The sequence below is a fragment of the Balaenoptera physalus genome (genome assembly GCF_965194825.1).
Source record: "Balaenoptera physalus genome assembly, chromosome: 13".
Lineage (NCBI taxonomy): Eukaryota > Metazoa > Chordata > Mammalia > Artiodactyla > Balaenopteridae > Balaenoptera > Balaenoptera physalus.
The window spans coordinates 12,682,898-12,699,002 of NC_138892.1; the positions used below are offsets into that span (position 1 = coordinate 12,682,898).

The following is a 16,105-nucleotide window of genomic DNA, read 5'->3' on the forward strand; positions in this document are numbered from 1 at the left end:
CTTCTAGGCAGCTCTGGTCAGTGCTTCCTCCAGGCTCCAGGGACTGCCTCCCAGGCGGCCCCTCCCTACCCACCTGCCTGCCTCCACTCAACCTCCCTACATCCCTGGCCAGGTGCCATTTCCGAGGCAGAGGGCCCTGCAGGAGCCACTGGCGCCTGGTTAATCCTGATGCGGGGGCCGCAGCCTAAGGCTCCCGCCTGCAGCTGGTCCTCTTTTACGTGGGGCCGCATGACTTTCCGCTGCTGTGATTGGCCCAGGACCTGTGGCCTCAGACACTGCCTGGTGCCAGGAAACCCAGCCTGGCCAGCACCGGTGGCTTCTGCCGGGTCTCCCTCACCCAGCCCAGCCCAGCCCAGCCCAGCCCCGGGACGCCTTCTCTCTGGAGGGGCCCTCAAGGTGGGGCCGCCCAGAGCTGCACCCTCCGGGGACACCTTCACAGCCGGGCTCTTCGGGCAGGCCCCGCCTCACTAGCCTTGGGTCCTGGTCAGAGGCCCTCCTTGGCCTCCTAGCCCCCGTCACTTGGCATTAGTCTCCCTTTCCTTCATTTCAGAGCAGGTGGCACGTTTGCCACTTACACCTGTCTATGTTGCCCCCTTCCCTCCACGTGACCCACCGGGCCCATTCACCTCTGTATTCTCAGCACCTAGAACCATGCCTGGTGTGCAGCCGGCACTCCTACCCACACGCAGGAAAGAACAGGTCACTTGGCAACTTTAGCCATTCACAGGCCACGAGCCCCGGGAGCCACCCACTGAGGGTTCCCTGGCTCACCGACGCTCACCTGGAGGAGGGGCAAGCAGAGGGGAGAGGCAACGGTGCCGAGAGGAACAGGTCCCGCTCTTCCCTTACTTAGTGTGTGACTGTGGCGTCCCCCGGCCTCAGTTTCCCACTTGTAAGCAGTGGTCAAAACCATCAACCCCGCGGGACCGTTGTGAGGCATGGAAAGGCCCAGGCCAGGTAGGGCCCACAGCAGGGATGTGGTGGGGATGGAGGGGAGGACCTGGGAGAGCTGGGGGGCTGCAGGGAAAGGGGACAGGCCCCCCATCTCCCAGGGGTTCAGGTCAGGCCCCAGGACAGGTGGCTGGAATGGCCGTGCGAGCAGGTGGAACACCTGTCTGAGCTCAGCGGCACAGCGCCCCACCGCGCGTGTGTGAGCACGAGCGGCAGCCGTCCAGCCTAGCCAGCAGCGGGGGTGGGTAACCCACTGAGTATCCCCACAGTCCTCTCGTCTGACCGCCAGGTGCTGCCAGCCTCATGATACAGGTGCACACTGTGAAAAAGACGGTCACCAAACCCAGGTGCTTTAGGGACCTTCACAGGCTATGTGGCGTCAAGCACAGGCTTCGGCTACCGGCTCCAGACGCTGGTGGTCCGGTGTGTGGTAGCTGGCCGTTGGCCGGAAGCGGCCGGGGAAGGGGCCTTTGGAAGCGACCTGCTGTCATGAGTGCTGACGGGAGGAGGCGGCCGGGCCAGCAAGATATAGCAGTCTGGAGAGTCGCGCCGCGGTCCCCAGCACCCGGCCACCTCTGCGTGACCTAAAGCAGAAGACGGCGGGGGTGCTGGCGGCCGTGTGACAGCAGGGTACACCAAGTTGGGCTTCTTCCCCATTTTGAGTCCCAGCAGCCTGGGCAGGGCTGGTAAAGCTCCACCACCTCGGCACAGGTGTCACTGCCGAGTAACTAGGCAAAGCTGGACCATGTCCAGGAGATGCTTAATACCTCGTTAAAACCACAGCCTTCCCGTTACCTGGGCGAACACAGCTAATTTACACAGGACGTACGCGGTAACCTTGAGTTTGGACCAGCTGAGCTTGGTATGACTGACGGGTGAGGGCCCAGGGCGCCTCCATCTCCTGAAAAGCTGCCCGACCAGGCCGATGGCTGGCTACCCAGGGGACAGGGATATGGCTGCTCCCCTGGGGCAGGGGTGGCGGGGAGAGGAACAAAAGGTGGTTTAGTTTGGGGGAATGGGTCAGATGTCACGTTCAGCCGCCTTCCTCCAGGCTGGCTCCTCTGCAAAGCTCTGAATCTCGGCCTAGACGATAAGGCCCCTCCTCCCTGCTTAGGGGATGGACAAGCCTGCCATCCCGTTGTACCCGCCTCCCAGCTGCTTCCCTTGCCCCAGCTCCACCTGGAGGGCTGGCTGAGCCTGGTCTCCTGTGTGCCCGGCTCCAGGCCACGCCTCAGAATGCACGTACAGCCGCCCGCTGCTGATGGGAGCTGGGGGCTGCTCAGAGACCCAGGTGAGCCCCACTCCAGCTGCCTAGGCCCCCTGGACCCAGGCATTGAGACTTCTGCTCTCCTTCATGGGCTGACCTTTCAGGCAGACCAACTGTTTCAGCCCCCTTCCCTCCCACCACCGAGTGCTGGGCCAGGGGGCACCAATGTGCCTCAAGCAGTGACTCCCGGGGAGCCTGGTGTGAAGATCCCAGACCAGAAAAGGTGGTACCCCGAGACCTGGGGCGCCTGAACTGCCACGGAGATAAGAACTGACACCCGCGCCTGAGCTGTGTGCCCAGGCATCCACAGAGCCTCAGTGTTGTCATCTGAAAAATGGGGACGCACTGATGCGTGAGGAAGTGCCCGGCACCTAATAAACAGCTGCACCTGGGGCGGCTCACATGACCCACTGAGTCTGTAAAACAAGATGCAACTCTGCTCCGCCCAGGGTTGTCGAGACGATTCCACGAGCCCACGTATAGCCTGGTACAGCACCTGGCACCTAGGCCTCAGACGGGGTGGCCGTGTCCTCCCTGCAGGCTCACTGCCCCACCAGACCCACACCTGCTCCGTCTCTGTGATCACACTGCTACTGCTGCTGGGCAGGAGCTGGCCTGAGCGGGGACGGCAGTTTGAGGTGCTGAGGATGCAGGCGCGTCACCTGGGAGAGCAATGGGGCCGCTTGGCAGGCAACTCGTGGCTGCAGCCAGAGCTGGTGTGACCCGCGGCTGCGTGCCCAGTCCTGCTGCTGCACCTGCCTTGTCTGCAGATGCCCGTCTCATGGGCGGCCCCCAGCCCAGCCCACAGGAGTCCCTGCCTCTGGTGAGGCCAAGAAGTCACCTCCTCCTGGAGACTGAACACTGCTAGCAGGATGCTTTTCTACCTTTAATTGAGGGTACAAAAGGCACCTCTCCCGGTACAAGAGGATCAACCAACAGGTGCGGGGGCCCAGTGCCTGGTGGAGCCCTGCTTGGGAGGAACAGAGGAAGGATGGAGGGCAAGGAAGTGGAGGTCGTGGGGGCCACAGGTGCCCCAGGCATCCCTGGAAGCCTCCCCTGGCGGCCTGGGCCTGGTGAGGTCTCCCCCAGCCATGTGCAGCTTCATATCTGGACAGTGTGCGCTCAGCAGAGGGCCACACGCCCTGCCCTCAACAGCTGGCCAAAGCCTTAGGGCTCCAAGGCAGGGCCTGGGGAATGGACCTGAGGCTGCGACAGAAACTTCTGTTGTCTCCAGGCCACGGCCAGGCCTCGACTGTCAGTGTGGGCTCGGAAGAGGGCTTCTCTGGGCATGGGTCCAGGGAGGGGCAAGGGGACTCACGCTGGGGCAACCAAGCAGCCGGCCTTGTCTGTTCCGGGGCCTCCGGGTTCTCAGCAAAGTCGTAGTGGTCAGTTGGGGTGGGAGGGGAGGCAGGGGTGTCCAGGGTCCCGAAGTGCAACTGACCTGTTCCCCCAATTCATCCGGCTGCCCCCCACACCCCCAGGCAGCACGGCCCCAACCTCAAGGGGGAGAGAAGGGCATACGCAACAAGCCACCCCCAAAGCAGCCTTAACACTGAAGGAGAGACAGGTCCCCGCCGCAGGGTGTGGGAGCAGCGGGGGCTCGGGCTGCAGGGTGCCAGACCCCACACTCATAAGGCAAACAGCACGTCGTCATCTTTCTCCTGGGTCTTCTTCCGAGGGGCACTGCCAGGCGGGGGACCCGGGGGCCCCTCGGCTGAGGGGCTGGAGAGGCTGGGCAAACGGTCGGCCACTTTGGCTCGTTCTTCCAGGAACTTGTCAAATTCTGGAGGAACGAGAGGGAGGCTGCGGGTGGGGTCGGAGGCTGGAGCTGGGGAGGGGTGGGCAGGGTCAAGGTCTACTACCTTCACTGGTGACGCCCTTGGGCTCCTCCACATGGTTCCCCTGAGAAAGCAGAAGGTGAGGTTAGCTGCGGGCACTGCGGAGTGGGCTGGGGCTCAGGCTGCTGACCCAGAGAGGTCCAGACCTCGGCTCCACCCCTTCCTGAGCCACAGGCCTTGGCCCGAGCCACTGGACTTCTCTGAGCCTCGGTTTTCTGCTTGGTGACACTCACAGGGTTGTCGGGAAGCTGTAACAGAGAACTACTCGCAGAGGGCCAGGCGCAGGGTAGGGTGCCCGGTGGGCCCCTGACAATCGCTAGTTCCTTCCTTCCAGTGTCTAGAGGGATGGGCAGATGCGCCCCATGGTGGAAAGGCTGACACCCAAGCCTGAGGCCACGCGTGCTCACGCTCGGGGCTGGGGAGCGGATAAGCCTTCACCCACCAGATGAAACGGATGGACCTTCTCCCGACCTTGGGCAGAAACATGGTCTTGGCCACTTGCAGAAGGCGGCCTCTGAGCCTGGAAGTGCCCAGGCACTTGGTCCTTGGCGCCAAGAATGGGGGGTGGGGTGGCAGATGCTGGGGGAGGAGCCCGGAGGGGGGCCCGGGCTGACTGCCCTGCCGCTCACAGGGGGCAGTGGGGCTCTGGAGACTGCCGCCCCCCACCGCGGGCGTGGCACCCCTCGCAGCTGTCTGTCAGCCTCCCGACCTGCACGAGGGGCTGCCAAGCTCAGTGCTCCCATGGTCCCCGCTGCCCTCGGCCCACCTGTCCTGCCCACAGTGGGACCTCGATCGGCAGCAGGCTCGGGGAAGGGGAGGCCCCAGAGCCTGCGAGGGGTGCGGGGCCGGGCCCTCCTCTACAGGGAAGAACCGGGGGCAGCGGCAGGGGAGGGGACACTAACCCCGCCAGCTCTCTCCTCAACAGCTGCTCGTCCTGACCCCGCCCCCCGCCCCCTCCTCCTGAGACAACGGGAGCCCCGGGTCAGGTGGGCGAGGAGGGGGCCGGACTTACCACGTCCGTGGACAGCCACTGCTCGATGTCCTCCATGAGGCAGGCCTGGGTGACGGGGATCTGGAGGGAAGGGCAGGGGGTGAGGCAGGAGGGCAATGCACCTCGCCGGTCTGGGGTCCACCGGCTGCGGCCTGGGGCAGTTGCCTACCCCTGAGCCTCCTCACTCATGCGATGGGGCCAGTCGGACCTGCCCTGCACCCCCGTCCCCGGCAGTCCCTCCAGGATGGCTCCTGCCCAGCTGCCTGGGACCCGGAGTTCTGCCCGCTGTGCCAGGCTGTGGGCAAGGGGGAGGCGGGGCCAGCAGGCTGAGCAGGGGATGGGGAAGGGCTCCTGACAGCTGGAGCAGGGCCACGAGGAGAGAATGGACCCCTGGCTCCCACAGGCCAAGGGTGCGGGCTGGGTGCGCAGGCCCAGGGCCGGGACCAAGCACGGGTGTTCAGGGGCATCTGACACGAGAATATGCACAGCCCAGGGAGCGGCCAGCCAGCAAGGCTGGGGCAGGGGGCACGACTGCAGGCTGTCCCCCGACACCTCCGCAGACTCCGCGTTTGTGGTGGAAGGGGGCAGAGGTGGGCCGGGACAGAGGGAGGGGCCGACACGACCAGACGAGGCCAGGCCGGTGGATCCCGAGGGGCTGCGGCTATGCACGGGGACATGGCACTGTGGCTCCACCACACAGGCTCCTGCACAGGGGCCGGGGGCTGAGGGCCGGACTGGGGCAGGGCTGGGGCCTGGGGGCTTCCCACGCGAAATGCGTCTACAGTGGGAGAATCCAGCTGGAGGTTAGGGGGCGCAGACTCTGGGATCAGAGAGACCAGAGGCTGGCTGGACCCCTGCGACTCGGCGCAGGTTACTCAGCCCCTCTGACCCTCACTTCGCTCATCGTGAGAGAGGATGACAGCACCTACCGTCCAGGTCCAGATCGCTGTGAGGATCAAACGAGATGAGGGAGCGAAAGAGCTCAGCACAGCGCCCGGCACAGCGGAGGTGCTCGGGAAATGCCGTTACCACTTAGCTACTTCGGGAAACAGAGGGAGAGCGAGTCTCTCTCCAACCAAAGCCACGTCAGTCCCCAAGCCCCGTCCTCAGCACTGAGGGCCCCAGGGGGCAGCAGGAGCCCCCAGAGAAGAGGCGGGAGCTGACTTCCCAGCAGCAGCGGCAGCGAATTCTCTGGGCTGCCCACCTCAGCCCCCTCTGCAGGCACTCGGCCCAAACCCAGGAGAGCCCCGGTCGCCTCCCAGCTGCCACAGGGGCTGCCCGGGCCTTGCTTCCAAGGCAGCACCGAGGGGCCGTGGAAGCGAGAGCAGAGGGGGCGGGACTGTGCTGGGTGGGCCCCGGCAGGCCCTCGGCTGCCCATCCTGCTCTCTTCTGGTTCTGACGGCCAGTACCGCCTGGGTGGGCCCCCTGCGAGTGTGCCCGGCCCCTCCTCTCCGTGTCTGGTCTCACCATCCAGTCACTGAGGCTCTTCTCACCGCCGCCTCCCATCTGGGTGAGAGAGGGTCACGCTGAGGGTGGCGGGAAGGCCAGGGCCAGGGCCACTGGCGCGCTGGGGGCCTCCTCCAGCAGGGGCCTGCTACCGCCTCAGGAGCCTCTGTGCGCGTGTGCGTGCCCATGCTTGTGCTGGGCTGGCGGGCGGTAAAAGGGCACAGGAAGCAGCAGAGGGCGTCTCCCTGTGGGGACCCCGGAGTCCTGGACGGGCAGGGCAAAGCTTCCCCCTACTTTTCACCCCAAGGGCCCCTGGGGGTGGGGAGCTGAGCAATCCTGGGATGGTGGAGCAGGCAGCCATTGGCCCCCACTGGTTCTCAGGCGATTCTGATGGGCACCCGGGGTTAGCAGCATTGCTCTACCCGGTCCCCTCGTGTTTACTGACGGGCAAAGAGGGGATCCCTAGGGCCCCAGAGCAGACCGACGATGGAGGAAGCCTAGGGTCCTGGCTCCCAGCCCATCACCCCGTGACTGCCTTTCCCGCCTGGACAGACCCAGCCCGGGGCCTGTCACATGCCGTCCAGCATCCCCACCTCCCAGGACTCATTAACCCCGGGGGGCAGCCACTGGCTGCCCCCAGAGTTGGCACTTGATTCCATTCTGTACATTGCTGCCTGGGATCACGTGCTGACAACCGAGAGGGAGAAAGCCTTACCCCCCAGCCAGACGTAAGCACCTCGGAGCAGATGTTTATGACCTGGTTTTAAGGAAGTCATACCCTGATTTGGTGGAAGTCACTTAAATCTCTCAAGTCATCAGAGATGAACGAGCAGAACTTAACCAGCGTCTGCTTTTCTGCAGGCAGTGGAGTGTGTGTGTTTCTGCCCCGTGGCCACCTGCCGGGTGGGGCAGCACCTGCCAGGTGGGGCAGCAGTCAGGAGACCTGCATCTAGTGCTCCTTGTGCCCTTGAGGTGCTGTGTGCCCCTGGGCAAGTGACACCCGTCCTGGGCTGCAGCGGTCAGCACAGCTGGGCTCTTCGGCCAGCCTCCGCCCATGGGAGGTCAGGTGGCGTGGGAGGGAAGGGCTTCCCGAGTGTCTTGATTCATATGGAGTCCTGGAGCCAGAATGATGGCCCATGGGAAAGGAATGGCGAGCAGCAGGGGAACACCTCTGCTCTTTAGAGCTCCGCAGGCCATCTGGGGCTCTCGTTACCAGCACTGGCTTCCAAGTTGGACAGACCAACAGCTGTGAGATCATGGGCAAATGACCTCAATTCTAAGCCGTGGTGTCCTCCTGAGTGGGAATAACCACACTGCAGTGATGTAAGGTTAAAAGCTTCACTGCGTGCCAGGCACTGTGCTAAGGATGTGACATCTGTGGTCTCACTTAACCCCCCTCTGTAATTTTCTCATCTGTAAAAGGGGACACCTTAAGGGTTTGTGTGATGACTCACTCAGTAAGCTGGGGACGCCGAGTCCTCAGCACAGGGCACAGGCTCAATAAATGACTGCTTACAAAGAAAAATGGTGGGAGGCTCTGAGACCGGGGCGTGAACGCGCTCTGCGTGGCAGCAGGTCCACAACGCACACAGGAGGCATCTGAGTCCTCGCTGGTCCCACCTCCACAGTGTTCCAGGTCTTGCCCTGTCTGACTTGGGAATGACTCCTGGGATGCTGGGGACGCCCGTGGGGAGTCGCTGGGGATCCCTCCTGCACCCCCTGCCCCGCGGCCCGACTCCAAAAGACTGGGCAGCTTCCACGGCCTCCTGACCGCTCTCCCAGCTTCCAGGCTGGGTCCTTCTAAAATGGAAGCCAGATAAACGTTCCCCTCTGCTCAGGACTGCTCAGGGCCCCCACCTCACGTGGCATAAACCCAGTCCTCCCAGTTGCCTCTCGGGCTCCGAGCACCCAGTCCCCACCTCGGCCTCTGAAGCCCTATGCTGTCACCAACCCTCTCCTCTGCCACGCTGTTCACTGCCCCTGCATCTCCAGCTCCCAGGTCCTGCACTTTCTAACCACCTCCCAAGGAGCTACTCGGCCCACTTACTGGGACAGAAATTCTCTCTGCCCTAAAGGCATCCAGAAACAAATGCAAAGGTGCGAGAACTGTACTTGGAGCTCTTGCGAGGGGGAGGGGTCGCCCACAGAGGCTGCGCAGTGTGGGCATGTGGCTGTCACCCCACAGAGTCTAGAAGTTAAATGGAACAAAAATGGCGCCCTTGGATGCCTCCCTGTGGTCTTAGGGTCTGTTCTGCCGTCCCCCTCTGTCCACGCTCCTGCAGATAACAGGTCTCTGGAGGGGCAGTGAGGCCGAATACTGACTCAGCTCCCATCTGCCCTCTCACGCTGCCTATTATCAACCACCGTGGGCACCGCTGGGCAAGCATCCCCTGGCCCTCCTTCTGGACAGGCCCCAGGGTGGCGGCAGGGCCCCTCTGCTTACCGCTCCGGTGCTCTGCTGCCGGGCATCCAGGGCTCCAGCCAGGCCATCTGTTGCTTGAGGGGCTTCGTATTTTACCCTGAAACACAGAGGTCACCTTGCCTTACCAGGCATGCCAGCTGACGAGAGGACAGAGGCGGCTGAGTGGGGATGAGCTGGACTCACAACCCGTGTGGACTTGGGACGTGCCTGGGCAGGGGCGGCTCAGACCCCAGGAAGGGCGCCAACTCTGCAGGCCTGCCTGAGGATGGTAGGAAGGGTCTCATTTCCTGCCTTTGGGAACCGGGATCAGACGTGTGACCCGCATGACAGGCAGAGCAAGACTGGAGAGGGGAGGGAAGGTGTTGGGGGCCAAAGACCAAGACCACCGACCTCCTGTGACCAGATCTGGATGAGAAATAGTGTCACTGACCCCACAGTCATAGAGAATTTGTATCTAGACCCTTTTCCGAGCTGCTCCCATTCCATAATTTCAGAAATCACGGTTCTGTGCAAGGCTGCATGTGAATGGGGGAATCCCATTCTGCAGCTGAAAACAAACGTGCAGACTGCGGGTGAGGAGGATTCTGAATGTCCTCTGGGGGATGCCGGTCGGCGGGTACTGGGAGGAAATCAGAGCTGACACCACAGCTTCCGGGCAGAGGAGGACGGGGAAGGAGGTGTCTGCGGCGTCTGAGGTGAGGTTCCAGGGGGAGCGAGAGAATGAACCAGGAGTGGGAGGAAAACCTGTGCTAACGAGGGGGCTGGGTGTCTCTCTGACTGCTACAGAGGGGACGTCCAGGGGAGGCTTTGGGGACTCAGCCCTGGCACTGGGAAAGAGCAGGTACCCTCGCCCTGAGCTGCTGGCGGAGAGGAGGTGAGGCCGGGTCAGTCACTGAGGCACAGACGAGGGCGCGGAATTCCAGCCTCAACGGGAAAGCCGCTGCGGATAGAGATGAGGGCTCTTCTTCCAGGTGGGGCGGGTTGGGGAGCATCTCACCCTCTGCTGGAGCCAGGGCTGGTCCAGCTCGAGGCTTCAGGAGCCGCGACCATAGCACATGGGACTCCCGTAACGCCAAGCTGCCCTCCTGGGGACTGGGTAGACTGGCACTTAAACAGGCCTCTCGAGTAAAAGCCCCCAATTCTGAGGCAGCCTCTCTGAAGAGCGGCCGTCCGCTCCTCCCACAGGACCCGGAGGCAGCCAGGAGAGTGCGCTCGTCAGCGAGCTCACCGCCCCCACGACCGGCGCCCATGCAAGTGGGCTGCGGCCAAGCCGAAGGCCGGGCGGCGGGTGGGGCGCCAGCCCTTCTGGAGGGCAGCTTAGCACCCCTGGCTAATTGGGGCAACAAGGGCTGGCGAGGAGGAGGAGATGCCAAAGCCTGAGCAGCGCATCCTGACCCGGGGAGGCCCGCTCACTCTGGGGTGGAAGTGGCCGTGCACCTAAGATGCAGCGGGTGTGCTGGGGGGAAAGGCAGGGATGAGGCATGTCCAGCCCCATGAATGTACAGAAAACGACGATGCCCTTCATTCAAAAGAACCATGTGTTCCTTCCTAATTACTCCCCACCACCTCGGCTTTTCCGTCTCTCTCCTGCTCTCATACAGCCCCCAAGGCCAAAGCCTGGCCATCCCTGGGGGCCATGCCTGCAGCAGTGGGGCCCACACGACGCACACGGGACTGCCGGCCCTGTGCCCGGCGCAGGAGGGAGGAGGGCTACCCCTCAGGTGGTCCCGGTGAGGCTGGGGGGGCAGGGGCTGGACCCGGGGCCACTTGGGGTGACACTTGTCAGTGCTTGAAGAAGACACAGCGGCACTGGGGAGCAAGTGAGCGTGGAAGACGTTGAGGAAGAGAGTACGCTTGGGCTTCCCTGGTGGCGCAGCGGTTAAGAATCTGCCTGCCAATGCAGGGGACACGGGTTCGAGCCCTGGTCCGGGAAGATCCCACATGCCGCGGAGCGACTAAGCCTGCGAGCCACAACTACTGAGCCTGCGTGCCACAACTACTGAAGCCCACGCGCCTAGAGCCTGTGCTCTACAACAAGAGAAGTCACCCAATGAGAAGCCTGGGCACTGCAACGAAGAGTAGGCCTCACTCGCCACTTAGCCTGCACGCAGCAACAAAGACCCAACGCAGCCAAACATAAAAATAAACAGATAAATGTATTAAAACAAGCAGAGAGCACCCTTGCGTCCGGCCAACCCTGGCTGAGGCGGCCCTAACTCTGCTCCCCGGATGTCCCCACGGCTCTGCTTGGCATCCCGAGTGGACAGCCTGGTCAGCTGGTGAGGCCGTGATTGGGCCAGCTGTGGTCGGCACAGGCCAGAGGGAGGCATGGGCCAGACACTCGGTGGGCAGAAGAGGTCTTGCAGGGTTCAAGAGCCCCAGGGTACAGGGCAAGGTGGGGAGCCCAAAGGCCAGCCAGGTGACCAGGGCTAGAAGACCCAGCTGATGCACCAGAGAGGGACGGCCAGGCAGGCTGGCAAAGCAAAGAGGAGGCTCGGGCACACTCCCATCCCGCAGGGCGCTTTCTGCTGGGGTGGAAACCCCGCCCCAGGGAGGGCCTGCAGGAGGACCCATGACCTGAGACGGTTCGTGCTGCCCTTGCAGTACGTCTTCCCTGGCCCCGGCGTCTCACGTGCTCCCCTGTCTCTGACCCCTTGCACGTACGGTTCCATGGCCTGAAGTGGCCGCCTTGACCTCCCCACTGCATGGTCCAGTCCTGAGTGCCCTCCTCCGAGTCCACAGTGCTGGGTACACCCCTCCAGGACGGCACCTGGCACTGCACAGCAGTGGTCCGCACGCATGTCACTCCCCCCGTGAGGCTGCGGGCCCCAGAGGGCAAGCTCGGGGTGCGCTTTTCTCTGTTCTTCCGGACCCCGCTCCCCAGAGGAGTGACGGTGCAGCAGCAAACCTCAGCCAGGCTGGGGCTCTCAGGTAGGCTGCCCTCCAGGCTGCAAGTCCCACCAGACTCATCAGCCTGCAGCCACACAGCAGCCTCACTGTGCCCCTACCTCCAAGGCGACCGTGAGCCACCGGTCCTGGAGCACCTGGGCTCGGGAGTATAGGCTCTGCCCCAGACTAGAGGTGCGGCTCACAGCGCAGGGCTGGTTAGGCCAGCGGGCAGGGCTGCGAGCAGCCTGTCCGGTTCCACCTGGATTGGCCAGGGTGGAGAGGGGATCCCTGGGCCCTCTGGAGGCCCATCAACAGTTCCCCAAGACACCAGAATGACCACTAGGGAGCTGGGGAGTCCGCTGGGAAGGTCCCTTAATCCAGAGCTTTCCTTGGCTGTACATCCTGGTTGCCCCGGGGTTATAAGCAAAGGGCTGACAACAACCCCAAGCAAACTACTTCCAGCCTGTATGGAGCCCGTCCTGGGAAGCTGGCCCCGGTGGACACTCGGCCGCGTGCCGCGGCTGCTGAAAGCATCTCCCTGATGGAGATGGACAGTCCCAGGGAAGGACAGAAGCCCAGCTCCAGTGCAGAGCAGGCAGACTTGGGTGGGGTAATAGGACTTCTCTGGCTGCTTACGGAACAGCAGAAATGACTGGACCAGCCCCCGAGGGCTTGGTACACAGCCTACGGTGCAGTGGAGAGCTGGGTTGGGCTGGAGACACTGTGTTTTGGAACCAGACGGCCCTGGGTTCCCAACCTAGTGCCTCCAAACGTTAGCTGCCTGACCTGGGGCAAATGACCCAGCCCCTCAGTGTCTTGGTTTCCTCATCTGAGCAGATCATGTAAGATCCTGGCACCTAGCTGGTCATCAACCTACGGGCATCCCTCCCCCCATCCATCCCTGCCTGTAGGGCACAGGGTTCCCCGGGCCTCGCAGGACTGGCTCGGGGGAAGGAACTCTGCTATCCTGAGGGCGTGCAGGCAGGGGCTGGTGTGCCCACCAACAAACTGGGCTCAGGGACCTGGAGAGAGGCCCTCCCCTGATAGGGGGTGACCCAAACTGCAGGGGCCCAGGGCGGGGCCCGGCCACTCACTCTTTGCGTTGGTCAGCCAGCGAGCTGCCCCGCGTCAGCGCAAACATGTCAAACTCATCTTCCAGGCGGCCAGAGGCCTCCAGAGACTGCAGGCCAGCCCTCACGCTGCTGGAGCCCAGGTCTGTGGGGACAGAAAGGCCACGTGAAGGGTCTGCCCGGCTGTCCTTGGACACTGAGCCGTGGCTGAGCTGCTCCCTGCCAGGCCCAGGTCGGTTCTGGAGAAGCAGCGTGGCCTGGAGTGGCGGCGGGGTCGGGGGGCGTACGGACTGGGCAGGCCACCTGCTGGCTGAGGGACCAGGGGCAAGTCACTTCCTCTCTGTCAATTACTTCCAAGGGCTTGGCATGAAGCAGGCGGCCAGTAACACTAATCACAGCGACGACGGTGGCGATGGCTAACGCGTACCAGGAGTGCACTCTGGGCCTGGCTCTGGTCTAAGCCCGCTCTGTGCAGAAGCTTATCCAGGCCTCACGATGACCTGTGAGCAGGGCCCATTCCTGCCCCTGTTACAGAGGAGGAAAAGGGCCCAGGATGTCCAAGTGACGTGCCCAGGTTCACCAGATGATTCAGGCCAGGGAGAATTCACGGTGTTGATGGGAAATCACACAACAGTGGGATTTCTGAGATCTGAGGGGGCTCAGGAGTTGTGGGACTGCAAGGGAGGGTCCCCTGTGTTTTGTCCCGGACGCTCAGCCTTGCAGGAAGATTCAGCACTGGACCCTGGCGAGGAGAGGTCTGGGCCAAGATTCTGCTGTTGGCGCTCCAGCTGCAACTGTGTAACGGGACGGCACCCCCAGAGCTGCAGGGGTGCCCGCAGTATGTAAGGTACCCTCAGCCGAGAAACCCGCACGCTGCACTTACTCATTCCCGCCAGCTGGGACGAGAGGCTGCTGGTGGCTGCAGGGTCAGGGCCCATGTCGATCAGGTCAGCGGCCGCCTCGGCCTCGCTTGGGGCCTGGGGGCAGGGGAGAGGCCACCATCATCCTCCCAACCTGACCTGCAGCCTCATTCCCTTCTGCCCTCAAGCACTGGCGCCTTCATTCTTTGCCTGAGGATGTGTCACCAGCAATACCCACCCCGTCCCCACACCCCGTTCCTGCAGCAGTGATTGGGAGTCAGGGAGTCTTTCTTCCTCCCCTTGGCCTATCTAGCTCAGCTGGAGGCCTGGGAGGTCCGGAAGACCCCGGGGCATCAGCTGGTGGCAGAATGTTATTTACCCTAATGGCACAATGACATAAGAACTTAGAAGGGGCCCTCTTGGGGATTCTGGCTAAGAAGGCACATCCCAACCAGGATACCCGGGGAGGGAAGTGAGCCCAGCCCTCCTTCTTCCCATTAACACGGAGAAGCAGCCTCTTACCTTGGCGTTCTGGCCTGTTCGGAAGCGTTCAAACCTGCGAGACAGAAAAGACCTGAGTCAAGGAGAAGGACTGGGCGGCCCCTTAGCACAGCCAGGCCGGAGCTCCTCCCACTGCGGGTCTCAAAACCAGCAGTGTGGGTCACCAACAGGGTGATGACATGGCCTGGTTTACCCTGGACCGATCCAGTTTATGCCTGCTGCCCCAGGGAAGTATTAGCAGGGCCCGTTTTTCACTTGCAAGTGTCCCAGTTAGATTATCAATTATCTGGTCACCTTAGTCACCATTAGCATTAAATAAGCAACAGGCATAGACTAAAGCAGAAAAGGAAACGGGGGTGCGTGCACACAGCAAAGGTAAGTACTGTTTTTTGGAACTTGTTCAGTAACATACATTTGCGTGTGTGCGTGTATGCGTGTGTGTGTGTGTCTCTAAAGCGGTGTAAGGAAGACACACCTCTTACACTGCTTTATGGAGCCACTTAAAACCGCCCTAGACAGGTCAAGGGGCTGGTGGGTAGACTGAGGACTTCGGTCTGAGATCTGTTCCTGACCTGGCCCTGTCCCTCACTGTGTGACCTTGGGTAAATCACCTCACTTCTGAACTTCAGTCTCCTGTCTATTAATAAGCGGGTGACAGTGGAACCTGCCTCCCAGGTGTGAGGATCAAGTGAACCACCAAACAAATGTAAGGTCTGATCAACAAGTGTCAGTGGGGTCCCAGTCACCCCTAGATCGGGCCCTTGGGCCACCTCACGGCCCACACGGCAAATGGCGGGGGCTCTTAGTCCCACCAGGTCAGCGAGCAGGAGAGGCCGGGCAGCCATGGCCTGCCACGGCCCCGCACCCTCACCTGATTCAGAATCACTCAGCAAGTGTTTGCTGATAGATAAAAACATGAAATGAACCAGGGGCTGGAGGCGGCTGGCATAACTGGTACCCTGTGCCAGACAGCCTGACCACCGAGTGCTTTACAGGCATAACCGCATGGGCCCTCATTTACCTACACGGAATCATGAGCTTCGTTTTACAGATTCAGAGGAAGCGTGGGAGACATCGTTTCTGCAGGCCCAGCACCTCTCCCTGCCTTTGTAACAGCACCTAAGTGCTCCTCTGGGGAGCTGCTCCCCCCCTTTCCTGTGATCCCGGCGGGACTGTGGTCAAGGGGGCCTGTCCCCTCCCACACCTGCGTCCACAAGGATGCTGAGCTAATCAGCGTTCCTCTTGGGGAGCTGACTCTTGGACAGAATGGTACAAGGTGGGCAAGCGTTTGGAGCCCATGTATTCATGATGACACCCTGGGGTCGTGGTCCAGGAGTTTCTGCCCCAGAGGCCCCTGAACTGCCTTGGCATCTGTCCTTCCTGCCCCACTGGGAGGCCTTTTATTCTTCTTTGGATTCTGAAAGCTATCCATTCAATAAAGGCTGTTCTCCTAATGACTTCTTTTTCTGCTTAAGTTAGAAAGCTTAAGCTGTGATCCTGGATGCAGGGGCGCAGGCGGCAGGAAAGGAGGTGTTGGGTGGAGGGCGGGCGCTCCTGCCTATGCTGGATGAAGATGGCTGAGGGCACGCGTGCTGGGCGGCTGACCCGGTGTTTGAGAGGGAGGTGAGAAGTCAGAGGGTGCGAACAGGGGCGAAGGGAGGGGAGAAGGTGGGGCGGCTGGCCCGAGGCGGGGCGGCGAGTGGGGCTACCGTTCGTGGCGCAGGAAGACGTTGTTGAGGTCGTCGTTGATGGTGAGCAGCTCCTCGGTCAGCTGTTCACTGGCGACGCGGGGGATGAGCTCCAGGACCCGCTGCTGCATGGCCCGGCACGTCCGGTTGAGCTCCTGCCGGGGGAGGAAGTGAGACAATCA

At 62.4% G+C, this 16,105-nt stretch overlaps 1 protein-coding gene across 2 annotated transcripts in view; it reads right to left on the bottom strand.

Annotated features, from left to right (window-relative positions):
- Positions 1-3,091: 3,091 nt before the first annotated feature.
- The window catches only part of TOM1 (target of myb1 membrane trafficking protein), a 46,088-nt gene continuing 33,074 nt past the window's right edge, over positions 3,092-16,105 (bottom strand). The window contains exons 8-15 of one of the 2 annotated variants that reach the window (XM_082421020.1): positions 15,945-16,078; positions 14,257-14,290; positions 13,758-13,851; positions 12,899-13,019; positions 8,937-9,012; positions 5,069-5,128; positions 4,081-4,120; positions 3,092-4,001 (exon numbers count right to left, since the gene is read on the bottom strand). In XM_082421020.1, coding sequence (XP_082277146.1) covers positions 3,847-4,001; positions 4,081-4,120; positions 5,069-5,128; positions 8,937-9,012; positions 12,899-13,019; positions 13,758-13,851; positions 14,257-14,290; positions 15,945-16,078 — 714 coding nt within the window. In that variant the 3' untranslated portion in view covers positions 3,092-3,846. The remainder of the gene's footprint in view (positions 4,002-4,080; positions 4,121-5,068; positions 5,129-8,936; positions 9,013-12,898; positions 13,020-13,757; positions 13,852-14,256; positions 14,291-15,944; positions 16,079-16,105) is intronic. The other variant, XM_082421019.1, reaches the window with a different exon arrangement.